At 34.1% G+C, this 17,336-nt stretch overlaps 1 protein-coding gene across 1 annotated transcript in view; it reads left to right on the top strand.

The window, feature by feature from the left end:
* The window catches only part of LOC149785832 (gamma-soluble NSF attachment protein-like), a 49,632-nt gene extending 36,799 nt beyond the window's left edge, over positions 1-12,833 (top strand). The window contains exon 10 of the mRNA XM_089979785.1: positions 1,594-12,833. Within this exon, the coding sequence (XP_089835911.1) occupies positions 1,594-1,734 (141 nt within the window). The 3' untranslated portion in view covers positions 1,735-12,833. The remainder of the gene's footprint in view (positions 1-1,593) is intronic.
* The last annotated feature ends 4,503 nt before the right edge of the window (positions 12,834-17,336 follow it).

Here is a 17,336-nt window from a genome sequence, read left to right as displayed (position 1 = left end):
TGAAAAGAACTTGTTCAGACTTATTAAGTTGGTTAAGATCATCGACATCTTGAATGAGTACAGTTATAGTTGCTTCATGCACATTAAGTAGTTGATCTTGCATCTGATTGATTGATACTATCTCTGATCAGATTTTGATCAAACTTGCTAAATAGTCTTATACCATCAAGATGTTGGATGATTCTGATTTTGAGCATATGTATCAGGTAATCTTGTAACTGATTGGCTGGACTTGTTAACATCCTAGACACCATGATTTTGCTTAGACTTGGTAAGTAAGCTCATATCATGGTGAGATATATGCATATTAATGAGGTGATCTTGCTTCTAATTGGCTGAGTTTGTCACCTCTCTGCAGACTTCAGATTCTCATAAGGTTTTGATATAACTTAATAAATAATTGATATCTTCAAGTTCTCGGATGAGTTTTATTATGATCAAGATCAGTTCTATGCACAAAAATTATGCTTGTATCTTTTAGAATATTGTTTTTTTCAGACTAATAAAATAATTCAGATCAGCATTATATGAAGGCTGAGAGATAGTTTATATAGTGTCATGTTCTTTCAGTATTACATAAATCTGGTTACTGCATGGTAAACTTTTTAAGTTATGTAAGCCAGGTAATTGATATCAAACACATATGGACCTCTTCTTCTTTGTGATTAATTTAAATTTTTTAGATATTGTACAAATTTTCTTGTAAACTCACGAGAGAAGTATAAAGAATTTGGTGCCTTTGAACCTTACAAGTACCTAAAGATAAACATGTTGTTTAAAAAGAAAGATCCTATTAAATGGTTTTAGAAATCCTACTCAGAATACAGGAGAAACCCAATTTTTATATGCCACTATAACCTAGAGTATTATGTTCTGGCTTTGTCCATCCATCTGTCTAATACCGATTTTGTTTCTGCACGATAACTTGAGTTGTCTCCCATGTACAGTTATCAAGCTTATTGATTGCTTGCACTTGTAGGTAAACAATCTGTTGATTTTGTGATCAAAAGGTTAAAGGTCACAGTCACTGTGATTGAAAGAAGAAAAATAGTTTCTGCATAATTTTGTCAGCTGTACATCACATAACTGCACTAGACTTTGTGAATGGCTTGCACTTGGGACAAGGAAGAAGTCAACTGATTTTGGTTTCCAAAGGTCAAGATGACTGTTACAAAAAGAAGAAAAAATGGTTTCTATATTGAAGACTGTTAAACATGAGGTGGATGTATAAATGATCCATTCACAGTACTCTTTTTTTTTGAGGTTGAAAATGCAAGCAAGCTATTACATTCTTTATTTCATAGAAAAGTGTTGTTTTAAGCTGGAACACATGAAAACATTAACTAATGAAGATTGTTTCCACTACATTATTACTGAAAAATACAAATTTTCTCACAACCATTCAGAACCATTTGCAGACTGGTACACTTTTTTAAATAGTCGGAACACGTGAAGCATAATGAAGTTGTTTCCATTCATTACTTTTTACAGACTGGTGCAAGTTTTCTCACTGTTAGAGCACTGGTTGAGATGGACAAAATAGCACTTTTTGAACAATCGTTACAGACTTGAACAAAGTTTTCATTTTTACAGTTTGCAAAGTTGGCAAGAGATCTAGTGATTCCAGGTGGAGTAAAAAAGAGCAAGGCACAACAAGAGGGAACCACTGATGCAGGAAATGGAGCATTGGGTGGAGTTTTAGATGATGAGGAACTTGAAGGAGGATTGTGTTAGATGTTACCATATATGTACACATTATGAACGAACTTAATCTGTTTAGATGATCTTTGTTCTTTTTGTTAATTTGTTATGTACTGTGTTATTTAGTACATGAAGCTAATTGTTTGTATGATGTTTATGTGATATCTTTATGTATGTTCTTTTATACTGTATGATGATGAACCAATAATTAATTATTTAAAAGTGTCTTATTTATATGGTTATCTTTAACCGAACCAGTCCTTTTTTCTGTTAGCATCACATGAAATTCATAAATTCCAAACTATCAATATGTAAAAGACAAAAAGAGAATGCTCTGACATCCTCCAACAAAAACAAAGGAGTTTTTATAATAGTTGTGATGTACAAATGTATAAAAATATATATATCTCAGTACCACTCTTTCACCTAGATTCTGCCTCTGGTGTCAATAATTATAATGGAGACCCATTTTGGTTAAAGATTTTTTTCTTAGTTTTTTTTTCCATCACTTATGTTGTCATAACCCAAATACCAGGTCACTTCATGTTTTGTGATCTAATATCATCACATAATCCCCATCTTTTAATACTTATTTTCTTAGGTTCTGCCCCTGGTTGGGGCAGTGAGTCAGTAATTACATAGAGAACACATTTTTGATTAAGATTTTTTCATCATTTACTTTTCTTAACATAAGATCTTCATATTTTAAAAATGTAAATATCATCATATTTGCTCATCTTTCCTGAGCACCACTTTTGCCCCTGGGTTCTGCCCATATGGTAGATCACATTAAAAAAAAATTAATTGGGTAAATGTGCATGAAAATAGATGAAATCCCAACTTTAATAATTGGATACTGGGGACACATTTTGATTGAAGGTGTTGTCTTCACTTCCGTAAGTAAGACATTTCATGTTGGACTATAACATCAACACACACATCTTGGTTATTACTACATGTGTCCTTTGGTTTTGTCTCAGAGCAGGGTCAAGAAGAACATGTCCAGCTCACTTTGTTAAAGTTTTCAATTTAAAAATAAAATTAATTTTTTTTCCTGTATGTTAAGAACTCTTTTAACCAGTTTACTTTATATCGAGAATGTAACACATTTACCCTTTACTGCTTACCACTTTTACCCTGGGGCCAAGCTACTGCATCACTCTCTAGGATACTTTAAAGTTAATAACATCTATATTCCATCTCATATGTTTTATCCACTTCATTTCTAATTTATAAAGTTGTGTTCAGTTGGTGGTTTTGCTTTTAATCCAATCAGTGACAGTACTTTTTAAGATGTTGTGAGCAACTTTACAGTCCGAAGGGACAAAAATTATTATATTATGTGACTGTTTGAGACTAAAAGTACAATGTTGGGGCTCTCTTTTTTCTAACTTGATGTATAAAAATGTGTTGGTGATAGTTATATTAAGTGATTGATGGAATTAGAACCATCTGAGCTTGATAGTTATGGTCTAGTTACAAGTAATGGCTCACAGACAATTCAGTTCCCATAGATAACAATGTTTGGCCAAATTACTGTACTTTTATGGTAAGACTAGCAAATTACACTAACACCCTCAGAGTGATCCGTTCAAGAGAAAATTTGTAAAATGATGAATAATATATGCACCTTAATTTAAAAAAAAATAGAAATGAACTCCCTCTTATGTGTCCACTCTAAAATTGTGGCCAAGTGATATTTCAGTTTACATATAGTAGTAACTGTGCTTTGCGATAAGATGAAAATGGTTTTAGGTTCAAGCGTATAGTTGAATACTTTACTATATAGGGTTCTCGGAAGTATTATGACATCATTTTAACTACAGTATTTAATAAACTATCGCACATTGGCAGATTCATTAGCCTATAAAATAATTAATTCTCTGTGATCAGGAGGCACATGCATCTATCCACTGTCCTTTTCTATTTGGAATGCCAATCTCAAACTCGTCAGCTTTTTTTCCAACATGATTTCATAATGAATATATTGTATATTTTTAGCTTCAATACAATTGGAAGATATGAATAATTCTTTTTTCTTTTCTAAATAAAAGATTATATTTCCAGTACAGAAAAGAAAAAGGTTATGGGATAACGGGTCGCCTTCTCTGCAACCACATCCAGTCTTATGTAATTGTGCATCTGTATTTTAGTACATTGACCCATTTTTTACATCTATTCCTGAATTCACATAGTTTCAGTTTTATCTATAAATTTTGATGATAGAATCCAGTGCTTTCTTAAAATCTATCAACACGATTACAGCAGAAATATTTATTTCATAAATTGGACTATCAAGTCATTTAATTTGGTATTCACTCCCATTAATCTGCCAGAAAGAAAGCCTTTTTGGTTTTAACAAATTAAATTTTGTAGTACACTTTTTACTCTCTGTGTGTTACACATGCAGATAATATTTATTAACTTAAGAAGGAATTGAGTCTCCAATTTATCAAGTACTCCCAGGGTTTGTTCCCTTTGGGTGAAATAGAAATTAATACCTTGTTGGACCATAAATGTGTAATAATGAGAATTTTCTTGTCAGTATTGATTTCAGGAGCAATCAAATTTCCCTCTTGATCATGCTTTTTGTGTTTGGTTTTATATGTAAGTTCCAAAGATGTAACGATGAACAATTGCAGAATTTACTTTTAAAAGATTAAACCTTCCAAATTATTTGTTACTACAAGATTAAAGATAAAAGGTCAAGATGTTTACATTTCTATAAAAGGTATTTTAAAAAGGTGAAATATACAAATATACTTAAAATATTTTGTAATTATGCTTTTTGTATAAATCATGCATCAGAATTATTATTTAAAAGAAGGTAAACTCTCTCTTTTATCATTCTTGCCAGGACTCCTAAATACATCATTGAGACCTGATTATGTTTTTATCTGATTCTAGTATATGTGACCTGCAAACAGTATATTGAATATACAGACATCTTTTTCTTTGATAAATATTTTAGGCCGCTACAGTTCAAAGATAATGGAAAAACTATTATTTATCATAGACATATAACTCGGTCTATTCTGAAAGATTCTCAGAACAAACAAAAATTTTATGGAGAAAACTTTCATCCACACACACATTTAACCATGTGCTTATAATTTAAGAATATTTGCTTTGAAAACAAGTAGAATATTTTATATACACTAAATCAAATACTCTCATGATCCAGCCACTCACCACTTAATGTTGTACCCCACTGTGTCCAATTGGCACAAGATTTCCCATCATTAGGGAAAAAAGTAATTATATTTACACAAACAATTATGTTTGCACATAAAAACTGAAGAAAATAAACTTGCATGTAAAGAAAACAAAGATTTTACGCTGGTCATTTATGAATTTCAGATAAATTAGTGATAAGACATGGGGTAAAGTTTGGGTCATTGTCTGTAGAAAATATTATATCTGACCTCTGTAAGTCAGCATAAATAAAATTTGGATTTATGACAATAACTCTCGGAACACTTGGAAACCCATAATACAAGTATGTTACAAAAGAGTTACTTCCTTTAAACAATCATGAGACGGACACAATTCATATTAACTATAAATACAATTCACTTAATATATATTCAGTATTTATTGTCTGTAAATATTGTCCACAGTCATTTTTAAGTTCTTATACTTTTAATACTTTACATAATTCAGAAAGTACAATGATGTAAAAGGTTTAGCAAATCAGTGTACTGTAACTTAATATAATATATATGTACAGTGTTCACCTGATTTCATGCCCTCCACAGGGTTCATACGGTCTTTGAAGGTCTTAGACAGTTTGGGAAAAAATGAGGTAGCATTCTCAAGGCCTTGAAAGTGGGGGAAAATTGAGCAGATTACTCTGAGGTCTTTAAAAGTCTTTGAAAATTGAAATAATCCCAAACATTTTAATTTCTTTCCATGATCTCAAATAAAATTGTCCAAGGTTGTTAGATTTGGATGTAGTAGAGTTTTCCTGGTTTCTTTCTACTGATGACCCATTCAGTTTAATTTCATCATTAAACAATATAGTAGTATTTTGCATTTATTGTTTTCTCATGTAGCATAACTTTTTACAAAATGCTAGAGAAAATAGGTATTGGAAATCTGTGTTTGTGGTCTCTGTAACTTTGGGAAAAGTCTTTGAATTTATCATTCAGAATCCTGTTTGAACCATGTCTCCAGTCTCTTGCCACTCTCACTTACCACCAGAAAGTTTGCATGTACCTTTTGATTTGCTCTTTGATTGCTCTTTTCATTTTTAGTCTCACTATCAGTCATTCACCAAACCTAATTATTGTAGAAATAATATATAAATAATGGTCACAAACCTTGAACAACTGCCATGAGCTTTACTTTGAGCAATTCATTTAGTGAATTCAGTTTTTGATAATAATAGCAGGTGTAACTTAACGCTAACAAACAACAGAGACCCACACAAATGCAATTTTAATTAACTAAAATCAAGCTGATGTAAACTTGAGTAAAATGGTTGTCTCGTCATTTTCTGTAAATATGCAAAAACCTAATTCAGTTAAAATTTATTTTATTGATCATTTTCTAATTTACTGGTTGAATGTATATCTGTCTGCTTACCATAATCGTCCACCAGCATGATCACCATCCATTTTCATACTTTTACCGAATGGGGCAGCAAATTGAGGGAACAACTGTATTTAAAATGTACATGAGTATTCATTTACCAGTATACTGTGGATTATTAAGCTGGAGAACGTTTAATTAGTATGATGCATACCTGATTCAAAACATAGTTATTGTATTTTTTTATTCAGTGTACACATTATGCATTAACCACACAAATGCATACACTATGCATTAACAACATATATAAACAGCATACACTAACTACACAAATAGATATATATACAGTATGCATCAACTGTGCAAATGTATACACTATGCATTAACTACACAAACACGTGGTCACAGTATGCATTAACTACACAAAACGTATACACTTCACAGGTTACACTAGATAGTTGTATATGCAATATGAATTAACTACACAAATAGACTGTTTTTGATATATTCCATCAGCATTTGTTAATTCTTACAGAACATGTACAGTAAAAAGAAAAAGCACCTATTAGATTTAAAATATTATTAAATACTTTATTAAATACTCCTATTCTTTTAGTTATCATATATATATATATATATATATATCCTGCCCAGCTTTCCAAGGAATTGGGAACCAAGGGCACCCTTAGTCGGTTTAATAGGGCCCATCTCACTTTCAGGGGGCCCTGCCTATTATTTCATTATTTTGTTTGACTTTTCCTTGTTTATATTAAATTACTTTTCAGTCTCAATCATAAATGTTCTTTACTTTAAAAGAAATTTCACTTGAACTGAGATAAAAGTGCTGACACATAGCTCTTTTATGGTGTTTTCTTTTTAATTGCTGTACAGTTGTAAGGTGATATCCTATTTTCCACTTCGGTCATTCAGAGGCCTGCCTTTTTAATTGGAATGTAAACATTTTGCTTATCTCCCTTGTGGATTCATTATGCATGATCTGTAGTACTCCTGACCCAGATGTCAGATGCTACAGACAAAATGACACCCACGGTCATCGTTATTTTCTGTAGTTATTTCTTGTGGTCTCTAAATACAGAGGAGTTCCATTTCTGTCAGACTAATCGTCTTTTTTGACTTAAAATTTCAACTTGAAAGAGTAAGATATTCTTTAATTCTTTATGATTCACTCATTCAAAGGTATCATAACATGAGGTAATCTTTATCGATTCTAAGCTTGCTCCATTGCCTGACGGACAAACTCAAGCATCTTGATCACTTATCGGACTTGCCAAATAGTCCTGACAAAGCACATGCAACTTTTTATGACGCATTTCTGATATTTATCTGGATCTTTCCAACTGTACCGTCAAGTAATTTGAATGAATTAAGAACTTGTTTTGGATGAGTTTAAAAGTCTATTAAATGAGCATATAACTTTGCTGCATGAATTTGTAAATTTGCTTGAACAGGTTATAAATGTGTTTGAATGCTTTATAGTCTCATTTACATTGAAAATTCTTTTGACCAAATAATTGTTCACACATTGTCAGGGATAAAGGTTGACTATTGGTTCATTGTAATATCTTATAAACAAACATTAAGTGACATCTGATGATAGGTGTTTTTGGAAATTAGGTTATTTAAACTTCAAGGGATCTATAATTTAAAAAAGAGAATGATATTTTAGAAAATAAGACACTGGATGAACATGAGAAATGGCTATTTAAGTTATATGATTGGCTGTATTAAATTTTGTCTAAGTAGCATAGCTGCAGTGGTAGGCACTGGATTTATATCATCAAAATCCTGAATGAGTGTGATTATGAGGTGAGCTAGCATGATTATGATGTGATCTAGCATGATTATGAGGTGATCTGGCATGATTATGAGGTGATTTTGCATGATTATGAGGTGATCTAGCATCTGATTGGTTAAACACTTAAGAGGTCATATTTTTCATCCAGTTTGGAATTCGTATGTTTATGTCAATATGATCTCAGATGAGTTCAGTTGTGAGCAACTTCCATGCATATCAATGTGGTGATTTGGTGTCTGATTACCTGAGCTTATGAATCTGTAGGGGCCATATTTCTGATCAGATTTTCATCAGTTCTGGCTTGTAAGCTTATATTTTTAAGATTCAGATGAGTTCAGTTATCAGGTAAGGTTTTTAGATTATTGTTCATAGCACTTGTTGATTGTGAAAAGATTCATTTCTAGTAATTTCATATTTAAACCATGTGGACACATTGTAGACTGCATGCATATAATTGCCAGTTTGTGTTACATGTAAGAGAATAATCCATGATAACTAATTACAGTTTGGTTTGTGGTTATAGAGTTCTTCCTCTAAGGAAATTTTTTTGAAATGTCTAAATAATTTTAATTGTAAAATACAATATACATAAAAAGAAGTCTTTAAAAATTACAAGATAACAAACATTTAGGATTATAATAATTATTTTATAATTTAACTGAAAAAAATTCAAAAATAGTATATAGTACATGGGTATGTGAGAAATCTTGCCAATAGCTGCCTCCACCAGATTACTGGCCACCATGTATAGCCTATCTTGTACAGAAAACTTGTGTTAAACTCACAATAAAAACATCCAAGGAAAACAATTGGTGTGGCAGTTTACTATTAATGTAGTGTAGCCCCTGTACAATGTTGTGAATGAATATGCTGTGCTGTCTTTGAGACACAATACTGTAAAGGAGGCACATCTCAGCCAGTACTGTTTGGTCATTTTTTAGGCAGACCAATTGCCTTAATCCTCTACAGCAAAAAGTCTTCTTGGTGCACACCAGTAGCCTCAGTGCTGAACAACTAAAAATCTCCTTGATGCACACCAGTAGCCTCAGTGCTGAACAAATAAAAAATCTCCTTGATGCACACCAGTAGCCTCAGTGCTGAACAACTAAAAAATCTCCTTGATGCAGACAAATAGCATCAGTGCTGAACAGCTAAAGGTGTCCTTGATGTACACCAGTAGCCTCAGTGCTGAACAACTAAAAAATCTCCTTGATGCACACCAGTAGCCTCAGTGCTGAACAACTAAAAAATCTCCTTGATTCAGACAAATAGCATCAGTGCTGAACAGCTAAAGGTGTCCTTGATGCACACCAGTAGCCTCAATGCTGAACAACTAAAAATCTCCTTGATGCACACCAGTAGCCTCAGTGCTGAACAACTAAAAAATCTCCTTGATGCACACCAGTAGCCTCAATGCTGAACAACTAAAAAATCTCCTTGATGCACACCAGTAGCCTCAGTGCTGAACAACTAAAAAATCTCCTTGATGCACACCAGTAGCCTCAGTGCTGAACAACTAAAAAATCTCCTTAATGCAGACAAATAGCATCAGTGCTGAACAGCTAAAGGTGTCCTTGATGCAACCAGTAGCCTCAGTGCTGAACAACTAAAAAATCTCCTTGATGCACACCAGTAGCCTCAGTGCTGAACAACTAAAAAATCTCCTTGATTCAGACAAATAGCATCAGTGCTGAACAGCTAAAGGTGTCCTTGATGCACACCAGTAGCCTCAATGCTGAACAACTAAAAATCTCCTTGATGCACACCAGTAGCCTCAGTGCTGAACAACTAAAAAATCTCCTTGATGCACACCAGTAGCCTCAGTGCTGAACAACTAAAACATCTCCTTGATGCACACCAGTAGCCTCAGTGCTGAACAACTAAAAAATCTCCTTGATGCACACCAGTAGCCTCAGTGCTGAACAACTAAAAAATCTCCTTGATGCAGACAAATAGCATCAGTGCGGAACAGCTAAAGGTGTTCTTGATGCACGTCTATAAAAGAATCTTAGTATATGAATTTTGTTATATATATTTAATGAAGTGCAAAAAAAGATTTTACTTTATGAAGAACAATTTCCTTCAAAAAATCATATCCAAGTTTATAAATATATTTGCAAAAAATGATTCCTAAAATATGACTGCATTTAAAATTCGGGAATATTTGAAGTAAGTTTGTATAAGTTTGGTTAAAAAGAGTCAAACGATTGCCATATTAATGTGCCTGTAACATTTGTTGTGTATATGTTATGAAGTGCATTATTTTGAGACATTTCATATTTTTACTGCCATTATTCACAATTATCTTCAATATTTTATATATTTAGGTTTTTGGCTCTACAGGTCATAGACCAGAAACATGTGGGATGGTTTATTGTCTGTTGTCCATGGTACATTCATCCAATAGTACAAGTTTGTTATTACTAATCCTTCTCAACTACTTGGAGGATTGCCATGAAACTTTACACACACACGTACATCCCATGGTCTAGTTGATCCTAAATGAATGTGTTTTATGTCACTCGGACATCTAATATAGTCACCACAATGGCCATCTTGAAAATCTATCACTACTCCTGATGAATGGATTGTCATATCAAAATGGAGTTTTCAATGAAACACTTATACTCTCTAGTTGGTCTTAAATGAAAAAGGTGCAGATCCATTGTCCAATATGGACACCAGAGTGATCATCTTGAAAATCTTGTTATCATTTCTCCTTCTGAATGAAAAGTCATATTACCATTTGGTTTTCACCAGAAGACATTTATGATGTCTTGTTGGTCCTAAATGAAAATGGTGCCAATTTGATGTCCAATATGGCCACCACAATGACCATCTTAAACTTGTGTTATTGCTACTCCTGAATGCAAAGGAATAGTGTCGTGGGATTTTGAGCTGAAGACTTCTTGTGATATATGGTCCTCAATGAAACTGGTGCTTTTATGTTCTCCAAATTTTTTAAAAATCCAAATATTCCAAAAATATCTTTAAAAAATCTTGTTATCACTACTCCTCCTAGTGAAAAGTAATATTGCCATGGGATTTTCACCATAAATCTTCTTATGCTGTTAAGTTGGTCCCAGGTGAAAAATTTACAAGCCTAATGACTTATATGACCACCACACGGGCCTTACTGAAAATATTGTTACAAGTTCTCCTCCTGAATAGATGGTCAGGTCAACATTGGATTTTCACTAAGCAAATATTATGGTGTCTAATTGGTCCAAAATTAAAATGGTTTTATTCAAGCATTCAGTATACCTGCTACATCATCCATCTTGAAAATCTTGCTATCACTGTTTCTCCTGAATGGAAAGTCACACCAACATGAGGTTTTCACTGAAAGACTTCTTATGATGTCTAGCAGGTCCTAAATAAAAATGTGCCAATCCAACTTCTGATATGTCTGCAACAATGGCCATCTCCAAAATCTTATTATCACTATTTCTTCTAAAAGTCTTATTATATCAACATTACGCTTTAACCAAAAGACTTATTGTAATGTCTGTTTGGTACTAAATAAAATGGTACCAATCTGTTATCCATTATGGTTACCATGGCATCTATCTTGAAAATCTTTTTATCATTGCTCTTCCAAAACAGAAAGTCTTATCAACATTATGCATTAACCAGGAGACATTTTATGATATCGTATTGGTACTAAATTAAAATGGCACCAAATTGATATGGACTATGTCCACCACAGCATATAATTTTAAAATCTTGTTATAGTTGAAGAATATCAGAGATGATTTGAACACTCACAGATAAAAGTAAAAAAATGGTCATATCTTGAATTCCTGGAAATACTTTTCAGCCTGTAGAACATCAGTCTTCAGCGGACTCATTGTTTTAACACAAAATCTATGCTTTCCTCCATAAATATTTCCAAATTTAATTACTAAAAGCAAATAAATAAATGACCTTTCAAATAACCTTGACAAACTCTATAGTCTGTCATGGTTGATCAGATGTTGGGAATTGAGCCCAGAGCCTTCTGGTCATAAGTCCAGTGTCTTCACCACTGAGCCACTGCAGCTTCTTTGGGTGAGAACCCCAGGTATCTAAGGTTTTACTCAAGTGGGAGGTCCCCAGAAGGTAAAACTGACCCATGAATCCATCATTACTGTACAGATTTCCTTCCTTTGTAGTACCAAGCACATGTAAGTGTATACACTGATAGGGTGGGGCTATGAACACAATCTAAGTTATGAATCAGGTCCTAATCCCAAGGGCCAGGACAGACCCAAGAGACAATGCTAGATGTATAAATAATGTCTGTTCCGTTAAGAGAAAGTGATCATGAAAGGTCCAGGAAAGAAGATAAATGACGCCAACATTGACAGATAGTATTGCAACAATGTATGCTAGGTATTTACCTTAATGATCATTTACCAGTTTTCTCCATGTAAAACTTAATTTCATTGTCTCTGACCTTCATTTTAATGTTGCCTAGAAATAGTTTTCATAAATTTCACTTGTCCCAGTTACTGTTTTCCAATCTAATTGTATCATGATTGTTACCAAAAATTACATAAATTTTGTGAAGTGGATAACTTGGAAGCTTACATTCTTATCTAACATTTACGATTTCTTACCGCAAACATTTTGAGTGTTGAGGTTGATGATAGAAAATATAAGCAAACAGGAAGTAAACTTTACAAATCTCAAGCTTTTTACACTGTATATTAATGTAGTTTTTGTGCAATATTATTTATTAATGATTTGTACATTCCTATTTCCTTGTAAAAAAAAATTGAAATATACATTTAGCTATTCAGTTTTGTGTTGATATTGGTATTTGTTGATTTAGATTGAGCAATGTGTTTGTGTGTGATTAGGATTTTTAACGTAGCTTCAAAAAAAATTCAGTCATTTTGCTACGATGTCTGCATTGTGGCAGTTTATACTAGATGTCTGGCAGGGGGGCATCATGCCGCAGACATGTAGCATGATGTCCCACCCAGTCACATTATCCTGACATCAGGACAACCAGTCCTGATACTAATCTCTTAATGCTGACTTCCAAGCGAGGCAGCTGTTAGTACCATTTTTGTAAGTCCTTGGTGTGACTCACCTGGGGTATAAACCCACGACCTCCCACTTCTGAGGTGGATGCTCTAACCACTAGGCCACCAGACCGGTCGGAGATTGAGCAGTATTACTATTTTTTTCCACTCTGGATTGTTAGTGGTTGTTATATTGAGAGTCTTGAACGATCTTAAAAATTAGTAAAGTCAAAGTTTAAATCGCATATCCCTATATGGGAATATTTCTTGATCACTTCTATCTTTTGCAAACAAAGTACACGTGCTATCCACAGATGACAACATTTCTGGTCCACTCCTACATTTGTGTAAAATGCCCCGAGCTCCCAGGACTTTAATGATATTTTGGAGTTTGACCATGGTGATAGTTCAGTGCTTGACCAATCATCTTGTACAATAAAAATCTTGTATCACTGTACGAAAACATTTCTAGATCACTCCTGGGGTTTTTTCAAACAAAAAAAGGCCCAAATGTCCTTGAACATAATGATATTTCTAAACAGTACTGTATTTAATCATTTGACTACTACAGATCGCTTCAATTCTATTTTTCAAATTTTGTACCGGGATTCTGTACCACCCATTTTTAGCTCTACTAGTCAAAGACTAGAAGAGTTCAATAGCTGGTCTGCTTTCCTTTGTCTCTCCGTCCGTTAGCATAAGTTACTATCATCCTAAACTACTTTGAGGATTACTGTGAAATTTTTCACCCAAGTAGGTCCTAAATAAAAATTAGCCATTATACCAACCATCTTGAAAGTCTTGTTATTGTTACTTCTTCAGAATGGATAGTCATATGAACAAGGTTCTTTTGCTGAATGGCTTCTTATCTTGTCTTCTTGGTCCTAATAGAAACTTGTCAATTTGACATTCCATATGGCTGCCATATTGGCCACTTTGAAAGTAATTATATTGCTTCATGTAAACAAAAAGCTATTTTGACATGCAGTTTTCAATCTGACTTCAAAATATATATGGCCACCATGGTATCCATCTTGCAAATTTTGCTATCACTATGCATGATAGATGGTCATATCAACAATCAGTTTTCACCAATGGACATTTTATGATGTCTGGTTGGTCTTAAAACCGTCACTATCTGACATCCTAAAGGTAGCAGTGCCTTAGTTGTTAGCATGCCAGGCTAGTGACAAAGGTGGTGGGTTTGAATCCTACTATCAGATCAGTCCAGGTCTGCTAGCACGGTGTGTCTTTGGGCAAGGCATTTTACTCCAGTTGGCTTAATACTCAGTAGCCAGCTTGTGTTATAAAACAGAACCTAAATGAAAATAGTGTTGACCTGACACCCAGTATGACTACCATTGCAGCCATCTTGAAAGTCTTCTTATTGCTGGGGCCCCGAGTGGCCGAGTGGTCTAAAGCGCTCTCTGTTACGAATCGCTGCCATCTTACCTCAGTCTGCGTGGGTTCGAGTCTCAGATTCGGCCAATGTGGTTATCTGAGAAAGCCTGTCAGTAGCTTTTTGTGGGTCGGTGGTTCTTTCCGGGGGTTTTCCCGGGTTCTTCCTCCACCATTAATACTAGCCACCATGTATAGCCTATCGTGTGCTGAAAAATGGTGTTAAACCCCACAACAACAACAACTTCTTATTGCTACTTCTAATTGGAAAGGCATATTGTCATGACCCTTTCACCCGAAAACTTGTTAAGATATCTAGCTGGTCCTGAATGAAAATCTTGGTACCACTGCTCCTGAAGAGATGGTCATATTTGACACAGGTTTACACCAAAAGATTTCTAGTGATGTTTAGTTGGTTCCAAATAAAAATGCGTATCTGATATCCAATATGATCGCCACAATAGTCAGTTTGAAAACCTTGTTATTACTCAAGAATATCAAAGATGGTTTTAACACTCAACAGTAAAAAGGCAGGAAAGGTCTTATCTTAGATTCCTGTAAAATCCTTTTGGACATGGACACTTTTTATAAAACTAAAATACTCGAGTCCCAGGACCACTCAACCAAATGAAACTGGATTAATCTGGAATAAACCTGAAGAGCTATGGGATAGCCTGATGTCTGTCATCTATCATGTGTTGTCCATTCGTCTTTTTGCCCAAGTTTGTTATTGATAGTAATCCTAAAACTACTCATGCCATGAAGCTTTACACACACATTCAACCTATGATTTAGTTGGTCCTAATTGAAAATGGTGGTGCTTAGACATCCAGTCTGAAAATCTTGAAACTTTTGTTACTGCTATTCCACTTAATTGAATGGTCATATCAACATTGGATTTTCACTAAAAGACTTCTATTGATGTTGGTCTAGTTGGTTCTAATGGTGTCAGTTAGACATCCAGTAATCCTCATAAAAACCGTGTTATTGATGCTCCTGCTGAATGAATGGTCATATCAGCATGAGGTTTGACTTCCACCACAAAACATTTTATGGTGTCCCATTCAGCCTGAATGAATGGTCATATCAGTATGAGGTTTGACTTGCACCACAAAGAACATTTTATGGTGTCTCATTCAGCCTGAATGAATGGTCATATCAGCATGAGGTTTGACTTTCACCACAAAACATTTTATGGTGTCCCATTGAACCTGAATGAATAGTCATATCAGTGTGAGGTATGACTTTCACCACAAAACATTTTATGGTATCCCATTGAACCTGAATGAAATTAATGTTAATCTGACATCCGGCATAGCCAACATAGTGAAAATTATATCGCTACTCCTCCAGAATTGATGGTTATATCAGCATAGGGTTTTCACAAAAAACTTTGTATGGAATCTGCATTGTCCTAAATGAAGAGGATGCCCTGCAGACAACCAATATGGCTGGTACAGTGAACAATTGAAAATATTGTCACTAATTGAGAAAGGTGCCAATCCTAAAACCATTATGGCCACCACCATGACTATTTTGAAAATTTTATAACACAGCAATATCAGAAATGGTTTCAACACTCAGTAATCAAAAAAAGAAATTGTCTTATCTTGACTTCCTGGAAGTTCATTTCAGACAGCAGAGCCTCAGTTCCTTTTAGGGTCTCTTATTTCCTGTATTGCCATCTTGTATCTCACATACATTTCTTGATCACTCATATCGTTTCAAAACAAAAATAGACTGAAGTCTTTGGACTTGTTAAAAATTTTATAATTGTGAATTGAGTTAACCACAAACAAAGATATACAGCAAGTATAGTGAACACAAAGATGATATGTTTACCACTCTGTGACTGACATATTAGCGATATGTGGCATCATACATTTTCTAGTCGAGGTTCATTGTATTTTCAGTATTTCTCATTTAATATGCATTGATTTAAGATGGTAACTATGCCACTGAAGCTTTAGCTTGATGCCTTTGCTTACATCACCCCACCCCACCCACTAACATGTTTAGCCTAGGACGTGCATGCACAATTTTTTTTAGTTAGCTCTGTCACACTATTGCTTGATATAGCAAGATGACATTCTCAGGACACCAGCCATTTTGCTATAAACCTTTACAATGACAGACAAGAATATTTAATAATATGTTGTGGGCTATTTCTTTTGGTGGTTATCATTGTCTAGAGGATGTGAGACCATGGTGTCATAGCCCAGATCGAGCGAATATTAAAATTTGAAATTTGAAATTAATGGATGGAATAAACCGTGCTTTGATCAGAGATACAGAGTAGAACATGAGCCCCCTGTTTTCTTACTATGACGGTTTAGTTCATTTGATAAACAGAACATAAAAATGTACAAGACCGATTGTAGGATATACATCTACCTGAGAAAAAGATTAAAAGAGTTCTAACAGTTCCATTTTACATAGATGTGGCAAATTTTCATCACAAAATCAAGTGAGCATTTGGAAGACAAGTATTTCAGCAAGTACAAACACTGTTTCTGCAGCATTTTAACCCTTGGCATTTCGATAAACAGAATACATTTTTTACCCCCTTGTCCACTTTTGCCAGACATAGTTATCAGATGAAACCTCATTGAGAATTAATCTAGTCCCAAACCGATGTATTAAATTACAGGCATCCTCATCATGCCATGGACTTAATTCTGTGCAAAATCACATACATGAATTTGAAATTGCTATGTGTTACAATGACATATCCAAATATCACCCAGTCATTTGTTATAATGACATCTGCAAGGTTGATACTGTTACACAATATTATGAATCTGATGCAGTCTTTATGAACTTGAACATTATTTGGAAGCAAGTTTTAAAGAAATATGAAACATACAAGGTAAAGA

Source organism: Sinohyriopsis cumingii, chromosome 13, assembly GCF_028554795.1.
Source record: "Sinohyriopsis cumingii isolate HCF-2022 chromosome 13, ASM2855479v2, whole genome shotgun sequence".
NCBI lineage: Eukaryota > Metazoa > Mollusca > Bivalvia > Unionida > Unionidae > Sinohyriopsis > Sinohyriopsis cumingii.
The sequence above is the reverse complement of the archived record's forward strand: the minus strand, read 5'-3'. Positions and strand labels throughout refer to the sequence as shown.